Source organism: Epinephelus lanceolatus, chromosome 2, assembly GCF_041903045.1.
Source record: "Epinephelus lanceolatus isolate andai-2023 chromosome 2, ASM4190304v1, whole genome shotgun sequence".
Taxonomy (NCBI): domain Eukaryota; kingdom Metazoa; phylum Chordata; class Actinopteri; order Perciformes; family Serranidae; genus Epinephelus; species Epinephelus lanceolatus.
Genome location: NC_135735.1, coordinates 27,269,351 through 27,290,257, shown reverse-complemented (window position 1 = coordinate 27,290,257; position 20,907 = coordinate 27,269,351). Strand labels below are relative to the sequence as shown.

At 40.1% G+C, this 20,907-nt stretch overlaps 1 protein-coding gene across 1 annotated transcript; it reads right to left on the bottom strand.

The window, feature by feature from the left end:
* Positions 1–13,138: 13,138 nt before the first annotated feature.
* On the bottom strand, positions 13,139–20,339 carry rhoua (ras homolog family member Ua). The gene is made up of 4 exons (XM_033621837.2): positions 19,713–20,339; positions 17,916–17,974; positions 15,622–15,810; positions 13,139–15,390 (listed from the first exon to the last, which is right to left on the bottom strand). The coding sequence occupies exons 1-4, from the start codon at positions 20,002–20,004 to the stop codon at positions 15,106–15,108; spliced, it is 825 nt and encodes a 274-aa protein (XP_033477728.1). The 5' UTR covers positions 20,005–20,339; the 3' UTR covers positions 13,139–15,105.
* Between the last annotated feature and the right edge of the window lie 568 nt (positions 20,340–20,907).

Here is a 20,907-nt window from a genome sequence, read left to right as displayed (position 1 = left end):
CCAAAATGTGATGTCCCCATGTGAGGACGCAGGGTCTCAGGAGGATATGTAGGGATGCACCAGTTTTGAAATTCTGGGCCGATACTGATACCATTGTTTAAAATAACAATATCGCCAATAGCCGATACCGTTGCTTATTCTTCTTTTGTGCCAGGGAAACACAGAAATCTACACTATAAAAAATAAATGAACAGTTATAGAGTCATTCAGTCCGTCATTACACTACCTCTGAATGAGCACAGATTCACAAAGACACATTTATGAAACAACCTTAAACGTAACCCTCTTTAGATGTTGATTGAACAGCATCATTACTACACAGGTGTGCCCTGGGATGGTGACAATTAAAGGACATTCTAAACTGTGCGTTTTGATCACACAACACGATGCTACAGATGTCACAAGGTTTGAGGGAGTGTGCCATTGGCATACTGACTGCAGGAATGTCCACCAGAGCTGTTGCCCATGAACTGAATGTTCATTTCACTCCCATCAGCAGTCTCCAAAGTGAATTTGGCAGTACATCCAACCGGCCTCACAACCACAGACCATGTGTAACCAGTTTTATCTTCAAATGAGACATTTATTAGGATTTCACATGTCTTGCACTACAGAGCTTTTTTTTGGGTCACAGACTCCCCAAAGAATTCGCAAGTATCTGGTGTGAACGCCATTTGTCTCATGCAGTGCGAAACATCTTCCTCTCACAGAGTTGATCAGGGTGTTGAGTGTGGCTGGTGTTGTGTCGGCCCACTCCTCTTCAGTGGCTGTTTAAAGTTGCTGGATACTGGCAGGAACTGGAACATGCTGCTGTACATGCTGTTCCAGAGCATCTTAAACATGCTCAGTGGGCGACATGTCTGGTGAGTGTGCAGGTCAGTGTGCAAGAACTGGGATGTTTTCAGCTTCCAGGAGTTGTGTACAGATCCTTGCAACATGGGGGCGTGCATTATCATGCTGAGGTCATGGCAGCAGATCAATGGCATGAGTGGGTCTCAGGATTTTGTCACGATATCTCTGTGCATTCAAAGTGCCATCAATAAAATATCTCTGTGTTTGTTGTCCATGGCTAATGCCAGCCCATACCATAATCCCACCACCATGGGGCCCTCTGTTCGCAACTCTGGCATTAGCAAACTGCTCACCCACACAACACCATACGTGTCGTCTACCATCTGCCCAGTACAGTTTAAATTCAGATTCATCTGTGAAGAGAATGCTTCTCCAAAGTGCCAGATGCCATCGAATGCAGAGGCGTAATTATGAATGTTACTGAATTAAAAAATTGTGCCATTTGCTATACATGGCCTCAAAAAGCAAATCCATCTGCCTCATGGTTCCTTCTTTTGTTTAATAGCTATCTGAAACAAAATTATATGCTTTTTCTACATAACCTGTAAAATCTATAGATGAACTATAAAAACTATTCAATTAAATTATTCATTTCTCACTCTCTTTTTTGTCAGATATGCAGTGATGATTGCTGGGTAATATTTATGTTGATGTTGTCCAGTATCAAGTCTTTATTTGTATCGAGACAACACATGCATGATAGTAGGGCCCGTCATAACTGCTTGACCCCACTAATCGAAGGTGAGCAGTTGCCCACTCAAGTAGGTCATGACAATGGACTACCGTGAGGTCAAGAGCCTGGTGAGAACGACGAGCATGCAGATGAGCTTCCCTGAGACGGTTTCTGACAGTTTTTGCAGTAATTCTTCATCTGTGCAAACCAATTGTTTCATCAGCTGTCCTGGTGGCTGATGGTCTCAGACCATCATGCAGGTGGAGACTCGGGATGTGGAGGTCCTCGGCTGATGTGGTTACACACGGTCTGTGGTTGTGATGCCAGTTGGATGTACTGCCAAATTCACAGAAACAACACCAGAGACAGTTTATGGTAGTGAAAGGAACAATCAGTTCACTGGCAACAGCTCTGGTGGAGATTCCTGCAGTCAGTATGCTAATGCCCTCAGCTGGCACTCTAATGTTTATTCCTTGTGGAGTCACCGTCACACACCATGGTTCAATCAATTTGGAATTATGTTTTGATTTTGAAAGATGAATCAACGCTGATTTCACAATGTTGTTTCATAAACTTTAAACATTGTTTCAAAGTTGTTTTTCAGATCTTTCTGAAATTTCAGTGTTGATTTATGAGGATTTTGTTCACCATTTTACAACCATCAGAATTGAATGTTGTTTCAATATTGAAATAACAACTGACATAAGTTCAACCACATTTCAACGTTGAAGTTTGGTCGTGTGCCAGCTGGGGCAGGCTCCCTCAAAACTCATGACATCTGTGAAATTGTGTTGTGTGATCAAACTGCACATTCAACAGTGGCCTTTTACTTTGACCATCCTGTGGCACACCTGTGTAGTAATGATGCTGTTTAATCAGCATCTTAATGCATGCCACAGCTGTCTGGTGGATGGATTATCTTCGCAAAGGTGCAAGTGCTCACTATAATGGATTTAACCAAATTTGTGAACAAAATGTGGGAGAACTAATTTTTTTGTGTTCATAGAAAAAGATTAATTGCAACTCATGAAATATGAGAGCAAAAACAAAAGTGTTGTGTTTATATTTTTGTGCAATGTTCTTTCATATGCTGTTTTTATTGTAAATTTGATAAACTCATATTTAAAGGCCCTGCTCACCTATGGTACACCCACACCCGTGATTTCAGTTATTTTGGCCAATTGCCCCTCCTCTCAGGACATAGTCATGGTCAGTGTGTACAGACTGACTGACATCTCCCTCACTCTCCTGTTAGCTTTGCTGCACCTTTTTGGCGGGACAAATTCCACCTTTGTTATTATTATTGGTACATGAAGCTGAGTGACCTCTCGTGATTCCCATCATAGCTCCGCCCACCTTTAACCTGAGCAGAGATCTAGGACATTTTAAATGAAACCCCCCTTTTTTTTAAGGTCTGACAGCAAACTTAATATTATAATAAAATAAATGAAACATAATATACTGTATATATTGTTTTAATGACATTTCCAATTTCATTTTTTCAGCTAGTTCAGAGATATTATTTTCTGATGAGTTGTGATCACTGAAATTCGCTGGGAAAAAACAGAGATTGAAATTAGAGGCCTTAAACTGATTTGGTCAGCAAAACTGTTTCTGACATATTTTCCATGCAACATTATTTTAGTTATTCTAAGAGATCCAAATATAGCTGACGGGAGGTTTTCACATTATCTGAGAAATGTTCTAAATACCGTACCGTACTCTGCTTAGCACACAGAGACATTTGAAATATTGTGTTTATTCATGCAGGGATGTGATCGAGATGTGAAAATGCAGTGCATGTTGACCTTGACTGTGATGTATGTGCTGTTATCTGCAGTAATGTGCTTATGTAAACGTGGTGGTCAGCTGCTGTTAGCGGCACACAGGAGAGATGTATGTGGAGAGGAGAGTGGGAGGGAGCTGTGGGGGTGTAAACCGCATGTGTCACACTGTTTCTCGACTGTGAAACGGCCACATGACACGCTCTGTGAACTTTGAACACACGTGCAAACACACATCGTCACCAGGTTATTCAAACAGACAGCCTGTAGAGATGGAGAGGGAGGCGGTGTGATAGGTGGTGACAGAAGATGAAGGACAGAGAGAGACCATGAGAGGAAATGAGAGAGTGTGTTTGAAAGGAACATACAGGAAAAGAAACAGACTTATCAATAAGGAAAAGAAAGAAAAAGTGAGTTTGTGTGAGAGCGAGAGCCGAGACAGAGATAAAGCATGTTCAGTAAAGATTACAGGATTGTGTGTCAGTCTGTCTGAATCTGTTTAGTTTCCTGTCTGTATGTGAACTCGTACTTCCTAAGTGTGTGGGGGAGAAATTTGTTCACACAGCCACAGTTTCAGGACTGACCTCTCTATTCAGGATTAAGACTAGTTCAAGATGGTGGAGTGGCAGAGCAAAGCAACTGTCACAGGGGTGGTCAGGTCAGTGTTCACTTGTTCCAGCGACTACACGGCTGTGCTCCATAGACTCTCATGCCATCTGTTTATATTCTCCTAATTTTTAGGCTGGTTTTGTGGATTTTGAGCTAGCAGTGGTTAAAACCCTTTAATGTCCTGCTGAACCTTTTGGTTGAACACATTTTGAGTCACTTAATCTGAATAAAAATTGTGTTGAATTTAACTCAACGTAATAGAGCCATCTCTACCATTCAGTTTAGGTATGTTGTGCCAAAAAATTACACTAGATGTCGCTGTGTCTTGAAACAGTACACCTTTTCAGTTCGCCTCTTACAGGAGGTTAGTCACAAAAAAGTCCAGACATGAGGGCTCTGTGTGGTGAGATTTTCAAAGGTAAGCATATTTATTCAACATGTTATACTTTCATAGGTTATACTAAACAGATTTATGTAACTTTATATGCAAAATAAAAGGCTAATAAAGGTCAAGTAATTTTTTAAAAACATGCTGAAATCAAAATTGACTATTTGCTAAAAACTTGGGATCATTGTTAAATGTTACATTTGATGTTACCTATTATATATATGGTGAAATTATTTTATAAGTATGATTTTTTTACTGATTTAAGCCATCCTCAAACAAATGGTTGAATTGGCCTTTTATGGTAAAGGTGCTGATGCTAAGATAATAAATTCACAATTTTTACAAAATAAAAAAAGGATGAATATTCACTGTTGTTAATACCATAAATATTGTGTTATTCCATTATGTATTTGATGAAAAAAATTATGTCAATATGATTTGTTCACCATTTTTAAGCAATTTTTACCGTAATGGTCAATATCTAAAATGAATACGTGGAAATAATACTAGTACTGGTAAAATATATACATCGGTATACTAAAGTATAACAAGCATTAGAACAGTACATGATTAGTAATTTTGATTTTTTTTTTTTTTTTTTTTCTGTTTTACCATTGCCATGAGGGACCATCTGAACTGTTTGGTGATTTTTGTTATTATAGCCCCAAGGAAATTATATAAAAACATTTTTCCATTGCTTTTTTCCTAGTTTGAACATTAAAGAGTTAAACATGCCTGGGGGACATTTTATAGTCATACCTGTTACCCAGAGGGGTTTAAAGGAGATCTACGTTTAACGTTATATGTTACCAAGTTAGCACTTCTATGCTACACTAGCTACTGAAGGTCTACTGCATATACACATTTTGCTGTGTGTGAACAGAGACCTACCCTGCTCTACAGGAGCAACGTTGCTCCCACAGTCATTAATTTTATTGTCTTTTGTGGATCGTCAGGTGATGTGGTGGTACACTTTTACTTTACATCCTGGTTATATCCTTCAGATACATATTTTGACCCTTCTCTCTGCCTCTCTCTGAAATCAATTTTCATTTTCCAAAAATAAGATAATATTTCTTCAGGGAGTGCAGTTAGTGACGGTGGGCTCCATGCTCCCACTGACAGCTTGATGAACCATAGCAAAGGGGCGGTGCTGAGCAAAGTTGGGAAAGGAACTTAATACTAAGACATGAAATTTCTGGGAGACAGGGTTGCCATTATGATGGAATTACGTGTGTTGCCATTTGAACTTGTCAGAGGTGCAGATATTGTGGGTAAAAAAGTGTTCAAAAAGACAGCACTGTGTGTGATGAGGCCACTCTTTGACGGCACTAAGTTAAATGGATAGTTTGGATTATTTGAAGTGGAGTTGCATGTATCCAGCCAGCTGTGTAGATGTCAGTAGGCACGTCCTCATTTGGAGAGACAGGCAGGAAGCTAAGATGTACTGCTGTGAACAGGGGCAACAGCAAAACATATTTTAGCCACTTACAACAATCAAGACCAGTTCAAGTGTACAATATATTTAGAATACTTTCACCGCTTTATCTCTCCGTCAGACAGCCCTTTCAGACGGGGAACTCAGTGTTCTTTTTAAAGACACCAGACTCCACTGAAAAAACAGTCATTTCTTCTTGAAGAACACGGACATTGCTGGTCTACCACTGCCTGAACTGGTTTGTTTGTTTAGATGAATATAACAGCTTCAGCTCCCTGTCTGAAAGGTCTGACTGACAGCAAGGTAAAGCAGGGAAAATATTCTAAAGATAGCATACACTTAAACTGTGGATATGTTTTGGTGCTGCCCTCGTCCACAGCAGTGCATTGCTTAACTTCAGTGGCGGTACTCTTGTCTGCTTCTCCAAACTGAGGGCATGCCAGTTGCCATCTACTGTAGGTAATACACTGACGAAGGGTAAGTACCACTTTACTTCAAAAAATTAAAGGTTGAACGTTAGTGCAGTTCAAAACTTCTGCATCTAAAACTCCACAGTCTGTTTGATCATCTGCTCTCTTTATGTCACACGGTCACTTTCTATGAGATAATTTATGGTAATGTGCCTCTCTCTCCTCCTCCCCGTCTGTCACTTCTTCTAACACTTTTTTCTTCACTTTCTCTCAACCGCTGACTCTATTTTGAAAACACACACACACACACACACACAGAGTGAGAGAGCAGCTGTCTACACACACATTGATTGGGTTTATAGCTTGTTAGGAAAGTGGAGATTGTATTTCAGCTCTGCTCGTTAAGAGTCAGTACTGATGTCACTCTGGCCCCTCTTTATGTTATGTAACACACACACACACACACACACACACACACACACACACACAATCTGAGACAGAGAGGCTATAAAATTATAAAATGGGCTGGCACTGAGCCTCCGACCATCGCCTTGAGTACTGGCAGCTTTTTGTATATGCATGAACATGTGACTGTAACATTTCGCAATAAGAAGCTAAACATAAATATACCCTGTGTAACAGGCTTTTCTCAGAGGCAACGTCCCTCTGTATCTCTTTCTTTCCTTCCTTGGGGAAATATAACAATAAAACTGATCAAGTAAATGTGTTTAATAAAACTGCAACACAATAAAATCCTGTATAATGTCATTAGTATTTCATAATGTTAAGTCTGGAAATGACTAAAAGCAACTGATTGACATTAGAATAAAGGATGTGGCCACATATATCTTTCTCAGCAATATTTGTGCAGCATGATATAATGACGGGATAAAAACACATTAGAAGAGTTTTGGAAATCATTTTAAACTAATATAGCAAACATTTATGATCTGTTTTCATGATGACATAGGCAGCGGCTCCAAAAAACAGCAGACATTTTTACTTTCATGTCGCTTCAATATGTGTTGTTTAAAGGTCCAGTGTGTCCAGGATTTGGTATCACATATTTGTAACTATGTTAGCATTAGTTTATAATCACCTGAAAGTTAGAATTGTTGCATTCGTTACCTAAGAATGAGCCATTTATATCTACTTAAGTAGTAGTAGTCCTTTTCCAGGGATTCCACCATGTTGTTTCTACAGTAGCCCAGAACAGACAAATCAAAGACTGGCTCTAGATAGGGCCATTCCCATTTACACATTGATCACCATAGTTCTCCTACCTGCTTGGTACATGGCAGAAGTTTCAGTTCTGCAACTTCACCTCTAGACGCTACTTAATCCTACACACTAGACCTTTAAGGTTTTCAGCAGCGGCGCAGTTTGTTGTTTCAATGTTTGCTCAGTTTGTGAGGTGTTTTTACATTGTTCATCCAGAGGCTGTGTCCACCAGAGCCCAGTGTTTGTTTGTTTTTTAATCATTAGTCTTTACAATTGGAGCACTGCATATTTACGCTACCATTACAAACTTCAGCAGTGTGACTGGGCGCTGAGCGTCTATTCTGTGTTCAGCGTTGCACATTTGGTGTTTTTATGTTTCTTTGTCTATTTTCCAGAGCGCAGTTACTTACTGTCCCTTTCTACCCAGCCATTCAATCACAGTTGAGGAGGGACAAATACTACAAAGACCAAGTTTCATATTTTACATGTACAGGTACAGGTGCTGAACAACAACAACAGTGGGGGAGATATATGTTTATACACTGTATATACATTAATATATGTTTCCTCTCATGACCACACAGACTGGTGGGATCGTCCTCTACCTGCGCTGACATTTTTACTCCCACAGATTTTCTGTAGCATGGCCACAGACTGTATAAAATAATGGACATAGCAACCATAGCGTCACAAAGTGGTTTGTGGACTCCCGTTTTGAAGCCTTGACTTCAGTATTTCGGCACTTTCTAAGGAGCGCCTGGTGTTTCAGCTGTGGAAAAAACACTTTGATGGTCACAGGACCTGATAGATCTGATTAGATTTACGATCCACTTTTTATTACATTCTGCCAACAATTATTTTCTGTTTTTAGATAATCATTTGTTACAGATCATGTGAGGTTTATATTGCAAATAAAAAACATCAAATCAAAGCTGAATGCGCTGACAGGACACCAAGACAATAAAACAAATGTTGAACACTATTTCCAGTCTTTCTGATGTTCTTTCCACAGCAGGTTTATAATTTGTGATTATTGCATTTTGGGAAATGAGCTCTGATTTGTATCAGTCAGTGTCCAGCCCACTCACAGAGGAGAATTACAGCTAAATAGTATCAGTAAATGGGACCTGGCACTACTTGAGTCACGGAGCAGCTGATCCAGAACAAAGTCGGCCTTGTCGTTAGGCACTAACTCTGTGTTGTCAGGTAAAGCAAAGCAGTTTGTTTCCCAGACAGAGTTAAGTCAGGGCATGCCCCCACCACACACACACACACACACACACACACACACACACACACACACTGCCTCCAAGAACAGAGACATGCCACTAACCAAATGTCACATGACAGCCTTCAAAATAAAGCTCTTGCATAACCATGAAGGCCTGGAAGCAGAGTCTGTTTACAATGATCCAGTCTGAAGTTGGATGACTTTCTGTGGGCGTCTGTGTGTGTGTGTGTTTTGTGTGCGAGTACGTGTGTCTTTCCATGCCCCCAAACATCGCATACATCTTATCCCCTCTCTTCTGATGTGCATCAGCTGAGCACAGCGTGGTTGTTGCACTTGGTTATCACAAAGCGCGCAGTACAATTTCAAAACATCAGCTCAGCCACAACATGAAAGAACATGGTGCCCAAAAATCAACAAAGAGCATGTGTTGTCCTTAAAAACTATCTGAGGTCTGTTTTATGTGTGTTTCTCTGCTACTGAGCATCCTGACTGTCTGTGTTGGGTAAAATTCATGAAATCGTGTTGGTGAGCAGACAGAAATATGCACATATGATACAGACAAACTTTATTTACAGGTGTATCTAAAAACAAAAAAAAACATGTTCTCCTTTAGAGCTGGTGCTCAGAAGGAGTTATATTTAAACACACACACATTCCCAGTCCGACCACTGAGCACCGAGCCTCAAAATCAACAACACACAGCATGTATTATACACAATATTCTTTATTTCTCAGGGTATAAAACTTCCGTACAAACACTTCTTTCTCCGACTGACGTCCTCAGTTAAACAGAGAGTTCAGTGTGAGCGGGACGTGGCAGCTGTTACAATGTTTTTACATGCAGAAAAAATGATGTTTCACACAGGCTGAGTGGGGCGGTTTCCTCTGAGAAGCTCTCAGCTGGTGCCCCATGTGAGTGAGCTCAGGTGTGCTTCAGGGGGTATCAACCTCAATAAAACAATGAAATCTCAAGAATGAGCCGCTCTGTCTGCTTCCCCAGACGGTCTGCTTTTGTTTAAACTCCCTGGGCTTTATGGGATATTCTTGTGCAATCAATAATTAGGAATGTGTGGGAATTAAATCTACAAACACTGATTTGTTTACAGTAATCCGAGAGTCTTTCACACGCAGAAACCGTTTCATTTTGTATCATAAATTCCAACACCACATTAATCACAATAACTGAGGTCAGCCATTGCAGTCATATTGTCCGGTCCACATCCAGACTTTGCACCTGTCCCAAACACAGGACATTAACATTTCTGTCTAACCTTCAACAAAACACAGACTTTCCAGCACAATCCTCAGTCTGCCTAGTGAACAGTCAAGTTCATGTCTCTTCTCTGACCATCTTTAAACACAATAGTTCACTTTCAGAGACCCATCTGTTCAACATTACAAAGCCGTCCATCTGTCATACAGGACTCACACTGCTGTGGATCAACCAGCCTACTCTGGCTCCTGCAAAGCAGTTAAGACGTTAAAGTGAGACAATGTAACATGTATAAAAATAAATAAGATTATTACACATGAAAAGTTGAATTTGTAAGTGGAGACATGCACAGTTTTTTAATTCAATATACTCAGGAGTTTCACTGCTACAGCCTTACTTGCTAAATTAGAAGTTCAGTTAGAAAGTTATGGCTCTTCTCTACTTGTTTTACTGTTAAACTATGTTCACTTGTGACAGAGAGGACAGCATGGACTCGCTTTAAAGAAATACTTCACCCTCAAAATGACCATTTGTATATCAAGCTGTTCTCATGCAGTGTTCATACGGTTTCTGACGTAAAGTAATGCAACAATAGTCATACGTATCCCAAGTAATCAAGAGCCAGTAATTTGAGTGTAACCTGCATATTTTGGAAAGCTGTGATCATGTGACCAATGTGCTGATGGAAGTAAACAAGAAAGTGCTCCTGTAAGGAGACAGGTCGGCTCACAAAACACAGGACTTTCCCCAGGAGACCAGTGTGAACTTTGAGACATTTTAAGGTCTGTCCTCACCCTGTTTCTTTTCTCTTAACCTAACCACAGTAACTTTACTTGCCTAAACCTAACCTCTGTAACTTCACGTTATCATATAAATAGTTATGTGAGCTTTTTCATAGAATATTATACGAACCGTTGCATTAGGGAAACGTTCTTGACATACATAATGATTTACTGTGATTTTATTGAGAGCGAACAACGCATTCCACCCATGGCTCAACAGAATCTTCTGTTGAGCGAACCTGAAGAAGCCATGGGTGAAATACGTTGTTTGCTCTCAATAAAATAACAGTAATTCAGTTCAGTGTGCGGTGGTTTATGTTGATTATTTTATCTGAGACGTTCCTGTGTACCAGCACCTGATCCTTCGGACTGGCTGTACAGAGGGAGTTCTGTTTACTTATACATATTCATTTATTGATTGACATGGGACCACCTTTCACAACAGGAAAACTACATGTTTTTACAAACTCTCACACAACTCGTCTCATTTATCCAGCTGGATGCTCAGTACTTCCCAAACAACATTTTCGCTAAAACCTTAAAATGTAAAACTGAACTGAAAGAGAAACATATCTGCTCTCTTCAAAGCCAGACTCAAAAACTATGTTTGGGTTTGGGTTTTTTTTTAGCAAAAATGAATGTGTTTGGGAACTCCTGAGTATCTGACTGGATAAATGAGTCTTGGATTATAATGCATGAGTTGTATGAGAGTTTGTAAACAGATGTTTTGATATAGTTTTGCTCTTGCTAAACATGGCCCCCAATGAATCAATATGTTTGCTCTCTGGGAAGGCATGCCAGAAAATTAAAGGTAACACAGCATGACTAACTGATATACAAATGGTCATTTTGTGGGTGAAGTATCCTTTAAAGGAACATAGCATTAGCTTAATCCAGCAGGAGTTACAGGCTGGATGAAGAGAGGTTAGCAAAAACAAAGACCGAGTCATCCTCAAATTGTTGCCAGAAACATGCAAGATATTGTTGTCACCATTTATACTGTTTTAATACATTTAAACAGAAATAATCTAACACAGTGACTTTCAGTATAAAGCAGGCCAAATCACGTGCTGCACGCAAACAAACACTGTGACGACAAACTTACTGTGCTCTCTTTAAGTTATACATGTATGCAGGTAGAACTGATGAGACCTGACAGAGGAAACGCCAGCTATCATAAGGGTCTGTGTGACCTTTACCCTACTTAAATCCACCATCAGCTAAGACTGCACACAAACAGCAAGACAAGCAACTTATTATGCCTTTTCCCCCCAAGCAAGAAACAATGCATTTGCTATCATGAGTAAAACGTCGACACAGTGAACCCATTCAGTCGGAGTCGTAACATCTTCAGCAGAGAACTGCCAAACAGCTCCAGTCTTAAAATCTGGAGTCTCAGTTTTATACACAGGCCTAACATCGACATTTCAACTTGAGATACATTTTAGATTCAGCTCTCTCTTTAGGAACACTGTGTGCGTGTATTAGTTTACAACTTGAAGCCAGATAGTAGAAAACACAGCAGATCAGTTTGGGTTACACACAAGGATATTTTTGCAGGAAAGTCTGTAAGGGACCAAATTTTAGTGCAAAGATCAAGCTGTAGTGTTTTGGGAAACTTAGACGCACAAAACAGAAAAGTTTAGAGGAGCTGTTAACTAACTGGGTGAATATATTCCACTGAGTCGCACAAATCCTCCTCTATGATTGTGCATGTTGTGGCTGTCTTGTCTCAGTTTGCATCAACTAGACGGTTAACATTTTGTTTACCTTTTAACTACAGCATTTTCTTCACAGCACATTTACATTTAACAGGAATTAATGTTGATTGAATTTCGAGGCACACCACAGCTCACTCCATTCACACCAGCAGAAAAGTGACTTTCTACAAGGCTTTCACCTTAAACTTAATACAGGGTTCAGACACCTTTTAGCCCAGAGTTTACAGCTTTCTTAGCGCTGAGCTAACAGCGATCAGACATCCCCAACTCTTAGCCCAGGAAGTACTAAAACCCCTCCAGAGCAGGGTTGTTTTTGTTTGTTTGACTTTGTCAGGAATATAATTAGAAACATGGGTTATTATAACTGGTGGGAATTACTTAGCACAAAAGCAGCAGAATATTAGTTGTCACATGAAACATTGTTGTGAGATGGAAACAGTTGTGAAGGTGTTAACCCTGAACCTTTAACCATGTCCTTTAACCTCTGAGTTACTAGTCAGACAAAGGTTTAACTTGTCCCGGGATGTATTCCAGACAGGTGCTTAGGTCATAGTTAGACTGAAGAGCATGAGTGAAAATTATTTTTGTCTTTATGTCTGATCAATATGAATCAAGCTGCACACTAAATGATGGCAGATCTGCTTTGAATCTATTACAGACTGCAACCTAGTTGCACCCTTTTTCCTCCCTGCTGCAGTGACTCTAATACAAAGAGCCATTCAGATGAAGGCACTGTAGAGAAATGGTTGTAAATTACTGGATTTTGTTCTGGTTTTAGTAGCTACAATGTACAAAGGAAGGTGTGGCAGCTGAATGTTTGACGTCCATACATTTTCTTTTTATTTCTGCTTTAAAACACATGAAACTTAATCTATTGAAGATAAAACAGGCTACAGAACTATCAGAGCACACAGACACTAAACGTCTCTGTTGTATTAAAGCATTATGAATGCAGAATGGTATAAATTACCACTGGTTACTTCTGTAATAAAGCATATTTTGGGTAAAGGGAACAAATGCAGAGCGTCAAACATGACGAATCAAACTCATAACTATTAAGAAAAGACTTCACATAATTCAAACTTCACAGTCTTGGATACACAATTGTATTGAAAAACTAAGAAATAAAACCCATCTTTGTTTATTCCCCAGTTTGTTCCGAGTTATTTTATCGCGGCAAACCAGCAGAAACAAACAGCCGAGCTCATTTTGTTAATTCAAACACATGCAAAGAGAATTGGTTGATCTAATTCTGTTAAGTGCTCAAACTTACAGTAAGGCGGTTTAAGTGTGCAGAAAGATAAATCAAATACACACCAAGCAGTACAAATATCTGAAACCAGTTTAGTATTAGTCTGCCTTTCAACTTTTGCCCTGCGGACGCTAGTTACTGGTTGACAGGATGAACATTTCAGATCCTGGTAGTTTTGTTTTAGACTGGATTCCTTCTTTGCATGTGAAAAAGGCCTTCTCTACAGAAGTCACTTGGCTACAGCACTAAGCAAAGTTGTGGCTTGTGGGACAATGTGATAATAAAGAGAGGACAAACATGAAAATTGCAAAATATTCTACTGCCTGATAAGGTCAAGTGCAAGCCAGACTGCAGAGTCCTATAGTGCTAATGTCGGATAGATGACGATGATGAATGATCACTTTTTACCCTCATTGTGGACAAAGACATTGGCATTCTTAGTTCTGTTGCAAATAAGACAGAGTATGAGACGTGCCTCTCAGCCACAAAAAACGTATTCGCTGTCTGGCTTCCTTCTGGGCCTGACAGTAGCGCGATGTGAAGAAAAACCACACTAAGAGCCAAGCCAGACTTATTTACATAAATAGCTCAGATCGAAACTAAAATAGAGGACCACGTAAGTAAACTATGATCATTGTTTCAGATTAGATTTTGTAAGATGTGACCAGGATAAAATTATTGACTGTTTAATAAAATCATTCATTAGAGCAACAGTGATCCCAGTTATAAAAAGAAGCTCTAAAATGAACCATGGGCTTGATGAGTTGACAAAGTTCTGACTATGATAATGTCAGGTGATCATGTCTAGGTCAGAAAATCCAGTATGTCTTCATCTTGTCATAAGTTAATAAGGACAAAGTTTAATTTCAGAGAAGCACTATTTTAGTCAGCAGTTCCTTCTGATCATTAATGTTGGAAACAGGTTAGACAAATGATGTTTAGTTGCAGTTCCAGTAAGTCAAGCTCCTCTCCAGGTAACACAACATGCTCACATATATCCATACTAGGTTGGGACACCAGAACACTAGACTAAAATTATTCCATTTTATGTGTTTGACACAGAGGAGACTGTTTCTTGTTCAAATCTGGGCCGCTCTAATCATAAGCAACATTGTCGCATCCACCATGACATAGTCCCAGTCCATACCAGTTAAACACCAGCAGAGGCAGACGCACCTTCTCCTGCAGAGGGCTCGTATTGGAGGCAGGCTAAGATTCAAACCAGGTCAGAAAAAGGACACGGCAGTACTGCTGTATTTTCCCAGCAGGTTGTGATAGAGCTCAGTAGTAAATCTCATCCATGATAAGACTTAAAACCCCTCTTTGAATAAAAAACAAAAACATTTCAGACCTGTGACAGTCTTACTTTGGTTCCCAGCCACAGTCCAGTCGAGGTCCTGCTCAACATCACGCTCCATTAGAGAGAAACCCAAACTTGGAGCAAGTCCAGAAAGAACCCAAACCCAGCTGAATCCAGACCAGGGTAAAGTTAACATCGGAGTCTAAGACACAAACCCATCGCAGGTCTGCTCTAGGCCACGCAGCAGTACCTTTTCCACCATGACTTAGACAGACTCTTCATCTTGTCCGGTGTCTGCCTTTGCTTTTTGCGTCGTTTCTGTTTCCCTCTCGAGTGCTTATGGGAGCTGTAATTCTGCAGGCTGGCCAATATGGCCGTGTCAAACACTTCCTTTAAATTTTTTTGGGTCAGGGAAGAGCACTCCATGTAGGCCACAGCGCCGATCTCCATCGCACAGTCCCGGGCATCTGCTGGGTCCACAGGTCGCTCCCGGTACTTAGCCAGGTCAATGAGAACCTAAAGAGAGGAGGAAGCATGATGTTAACACAGGCCTACTTTTGTTGTTCTTGTATTAGCTGAAGTCAGTGAGACTGCTCCTTTAAAGTGATACATTTGTAAATCTGTCATTTAGATCATGAAGATGTGTAGCCTCTTTTTAATACTTGTGGTTTTGTTTCACTTTTGTCAGAATTAGGGGATTATTTTGTCTGGATTAAGGCAAGAACTTGTACTCCGAAGTCATTTCACCTTGACATCTTCTCGGAGGTCACACTGTGTCCCAACTAGGACCAGAGGCGCGAAGGGTGCATGTCTGCGGATCTCTGGAACCCACTTTTCAGGAACGTTCTGGAAGGAAGCAGGACTGACGACGCTGAAGCACAGCAGGAACACATCTGCACTGGTGTAACACAGAGGCCGCAGCTTGTCAAACTCATCCTAGAGGGGTCGGGAGAGATCAAGAGAGAGATAATGTTGAGGATGAGGAGAGTTCACAGGGCAGCACCATGATGGTTTTCCGAGCATTTTGACAAAAGACAGAAGTATTACTGGCACAACATCCTGCCAATCCTGTCTATCCTGTCACAGTTACTGGTACCGCTGAGCGGCGTCTGTTTTTAATGACAGATGACAAACTATGAGGATATGTCTAGTTTCTCCCCCTTCATCTCTGACTCTCCTTCCTTCCTGTGCCTGTGATCCTCCCATTTACTCTGCCATCATATCTGAAAACACGCTGATACAGCAAAAATGCTTTTAAGTGTTTATATAATGTGTGCTGATTCTTTATCTTTTTTGATTATTTCACTTGTTGAGACAGATTCTATAACTTGTTTTAAGGAAAACATTAGCTCTAACCAGTTGAAGCTCATTCTAAGAAGATTTTTATAATTATTTATTCCTTAATTAAAGATAAGATTTACTGCCGCTGAGATATAAAATGCATCACTTCCTGTGTGCCAGAGGCCTTTTCCTTGAAAAAACCAACCAGACAGTTTCCTGGACAGACTGAGCCCATCTAGACAAACACTAACTGAGATGTCCACTGTAAAACATGTTTAGTTTAGGACCAGTCGTTTTGTTAAACTCTTCATTTGTCAAATTATTATCCCTTATGGTAGCTACTTCTCAGAAAACAGACATATCAGATTATCATAATAGCTACTCTCTATCCCTCCCACTCCACTCTGCAATCCCAACATCTAAAGGAAAAAAGAAATAGTAATAGTAGTTATAATAATTTGACTATAATGCTAGGGGGAAAAATCAGCAAATATCTTACAAGCATACAGTTTTTTCTTTTTATCCTTCTGTCTTTGTCCATCTTTCCCCCTTCCTTTTCATTTTTATATAATATCTGCTCTCTATATTCTCTTCTATCTCACATAAAACAGTTAAACATAAATCCTGTGCTATAATATCTCCATTTTAAAGATGTATCTAAATGTGTCCTTCCATTTGTTTACTTACAGTGCCTCTTGTTTCATCCAATTTTTTGTTTTCTGTTTAAGTGCCGCTGCTCTTTAAATTCTAAAACGATACTCATCAGTTTGTTGAGAGAGCTGCTGTGGTGTTCTGCCAAGTAATACGTGCTCTGGCCCCAAAATGAACGAAGGACTAGTCTTAATCTATCTGCCAATTATCTTCAAGCACGCCATGGTGGTCAAACTCTTCTGTTATTTTGAAGTAGATGTGGACAGAGCCAGGGTTCCCACACATTTTCATGGACAGAATTTACAAACTTTTTCATGACTTTTTAAGCACTCATAATGTTTTTGTCTTCAGATCCAAACTCTATTCAAACATAATTTTAGCAAGCTGGCATATATGAAGATGGGATGTGGGAGAAAATGAAGACATACTGTAGGTGATGTTAAACTAAACACACTGATGCATATTAATTTAGAGCTACATTAAGTCGACAGCTGCAGAAAATTGTAACAATTTCATTGTAGTCAAAAAAATTCTAAGATTTTTGCACACCTGGAAAATGTGATTGTGAAATTCCATAACTTTTCCAGGTTTTCCATGACCGTGGGAACCATGTAGAGCTGCAAAACTTCAATGTATTAAATGACAACTCCAACTGTAGTGATATTTTTATGACCAAACACTTGATGTTGTTAAGTTTTGGAAAAGACTATTTTAGTTTCCAATTTTAAAAAAACTTTTGTGGGGTAGACTAATGATGGTGGCGGTGGTGGGGGGGTGGGTACTATGTGATTCAGCTGCGGTTTAATCCAGCCAGGGAACTTTGTGACATGTCTCCCCATGTTTCCTGTGCAGCTCTACACTGTCAATTATCAAATAAAGGCAAAAATGCAATAACAACAAAAACACAAACAAGAATGTGTGTTTTAGTGCAACACTCAGACAAGAAGGAAAGAAAGAAAGAACTGCTCTCTCTTCATCACGTCCTCTGGTCAGACGCATTGTTTCAAACACAAATAAAACAACAACAGGAAATGCTGCTGCTCTCTCCCCCTTGTGAGTGAATGATGTGTATGTGTGGGTGTGAGTGTGTTTGAGATGAGATCACTGACCTGTCCTGCTGTGTCACAGAGTTGTAGTTTGACTGGCTGCCCGTCCACTGATACCACCGCTACACACACACACACACACACATACACACACATGCACACACACACACACACACACACCATGAGACACAGTGTAGCTATTCACTGGGAAAACACATGTGGCCAACAATACAGCTGGTAACTATTTAACTACTTTTAAGTTAATACAGTAAAGGAATGATTAATCAATGAAGAGTCAGACCAATCCTCAGAATATTCATCTATTGTATATGATTACTGAGCATTTGTTTAAGTTATTAAAAGAGTCAAAAATCCAAACCAGTCCTGGTCACAACTTCAAAGTGGTTGCATGATGAACTATAAAGCTCACATGAAATAAAATGTAAATTAAATTGGACATTTTACTGACTGAAAGACTAATCAATCAAACTTATCGATAGCTGGTATATAAATAAATAAAATTTCTTCAGCAGCTGTAAAATACCACATGGCCACCCACAGGCTACATTTTATAATGAAGCTTTGCTTTAGGATCATATTTCCATCCATATGGTAATAAATGTGTTTATAAACACATAGGGGAGACTGGGATTGGTTGGCATATAGCTACTTCCTGGTCACACAAACATAAATGTAGATCTACTATGTTAAAACCAAGTGGCAACATCTGGGGCTGAGAAATGAAGCCAACATGGAAGTGCCAAAAACTGCAGTTCTTTACATGGCTACTTGAGGCTGGCTCCAAAAGTGAGTCAATCTCCACAGACCCCATGTTAAAATGCCCATCTTTACAGCAGGCATAAACATGTTTTTACAGCCTGGCACAAAAACAAATTTTGGTCTCTATTGTTATTTCCCCCCTTCAGGACAACTCAACAATTTACATTTTACCAAGGCTTAAAGTTACACTTGATTCAGAGTGCCAGCCTCTTGCCCAAACATGGTCACTTATGGCTCTAAAAAACAAAGATGGTGATGGTCATAGTGCCAGAATCAAGGCTTTAATACAGGAGTCCATAAACCAATGGCTGACATCACAGTAGATATGTCCATTATTTTTACAGTCTATGTGTTAGCCATATTGTAAATATGTAGCTTCTCTTTAATAGACAAAGGGATGGTTGCTGGCTAATGTAACTGCTTCTCAAAGTTGGGTCTAATGGGAGCACCCACCAGCTCAGTGGGTAGAGTAGGTGCCCCATATACAAAGGCAATGTCCTTGCCACAGCAGCCACAGGCTCAACTCCAGCCCAGAGCCCCTTGCTGCATGCTGTCCGCTCTCTATCCTCTATCTGTCCGGTCATCAAAGGCCAAAAAGCCAAAAAAAGTAACCCTAAAAAAAAGTGAGCAGGGTTGGCTGGCACACTGATTTAAGGGTTGGTTGGCACATGTGTCAACCGATTGTAAAATTAACTGTTGTAACTATAGCTGTATTCTAAAAGGTTAAAAACAGTTATTGTATTGTTTGTTTGTTTGCTATTATAATTTTTGAATGGGAAATGGCAAAGGTAATTTGACATTCCAGTGATCATATTTTCTGGTCTTGCCAACTAACCCCAAAACATGTGTGAACAAACCCCATGATGGAGTCTTTAACCACAAATCTCCAAATTTCAGAAAACATTTGTGTACCCAAAAACATATCTATTTATTTCTGAGACCTTAACCTTTCATTTGCTGCTGGTTAGACTACTTTAACATAAATAATGCCAGAGAAATCCTGTGTAAGAGAGTGTAAAGTGTGCCAACCGACCCCGGTCTCCCCTGTGCATTGAGTTGTAACTGATACTCCATCTTTACCTGAGAAGTTGTCAAACGCCGTGGGCACGTACTCGGTGGGGTACCCGTTGGTGGTGTAGCTGACCACCAGGCTGGTTTTCCCCACAGCTCCGTCCCCCACCAGCACACACTTCACCCGCCTCTCCGCTGCTCCGGCTCCCGCTGCCCCTGCCCCTGCCCCTGCACCGGACCGCCGCGTCCTGCCGGAGCCCCTGACCCTCCTCGGTGGGACAGGCGGAGCAGGGGACACCGGTGCCGGCTTGTAGCCCCCGTCGCCCCGCGGAGGCATCTGGCAGGGAGAGGAGGGTGACATGTAGGCTGAGGAGACCCGGACAGGAGCGTCAGTCCCGGTTCGGGCCAGTTTTCACATCGTCCATTCTTCCGTTGTTATCTGCCGGGACACTGAGCCGTTTGTCAACTGACTTTTGTGTTGTCGCTGCTGTCCGCTTCCTCCTCGTCTCCATGGTTCAGTTAGAGAAAGTTTTAGCTGCTGTTCACCGCACACAGACCCCAAACTGACTCTGTGTCCATGTTCAGAGTCATGGTGGATTTAAATCTGAATTAAAGTCCGGTTAAAGGAGCTGAGATTGAATTAACGGCCCCGTTTGTTACAGTCTGTGTGCGTCCAGCCGTCCAATGGACACACCAGAGCAGACCCGTCCCAAACTCCCCTTCATATGACATCACAGTGTGTGTGTGTGTGTGTGTGTGTGTGTGTGTGAGAGAGAGAGAGAGAGAGAGAGAGAGATTGAGCCCATAATAATAATAATAATAATAATAATAATAATAATAATGTTTCATCTAAATGAGCAAAATTGAAATCAAACAATTAAAATAAATAAAAATTAGACTTACTCAGATTAAATTAATTTAAGAGAAATTAAGAGAGAGAGAGAGAGAGAGAGAGAGAGAGAGATCGAGCCCATACTAATAATATTGATGATAACAATAATAATAATAATAATGTTTCATCTAAATCAGCAAAATTGAAATTAAGAAATAAGAATAAATTAAATTAGATTAAATTAAATTAAACCTTTGTTTCATCTCAATTAGCAAAATTCTTAAAAAATTAAATAAAATAAATAAATAAAAATCCCTACTCTTATTTTCTGTTCAGGTTTACCATCAGAATCAGAATCAGAATCAGAAATACTTTATTGATCCCCGAGGGGAAATTATTTGTGTTACAGGTGCTCCTTGCAAGAGAGGAAAG

Bases quoted from the DNA above. Each gene is read 5' to 3' on its own strand.
- rhoua (XM_033621837.2), bottom strand. From the start codon at position 20,004: ATGTCACCCTCCTCTCCCTGCCAGATGCCTCCGCGGGGCGACGGGGGC. The intron at 17,975-19,712 runs GTAAAGATGGAG...GTGTGTGTGTAG, and splicing joins GGCGTTTGACAACTTCTCAG to CGGTGGTATCAGTGGACGGG. The intron at 15,391-15,621 runs GTGAAATGACTT...TCCTCTCTTTAG, and splicing joins ACCTCCGAGAAGATGTCAAG to GTTCTCATTGACCTGGCTAA.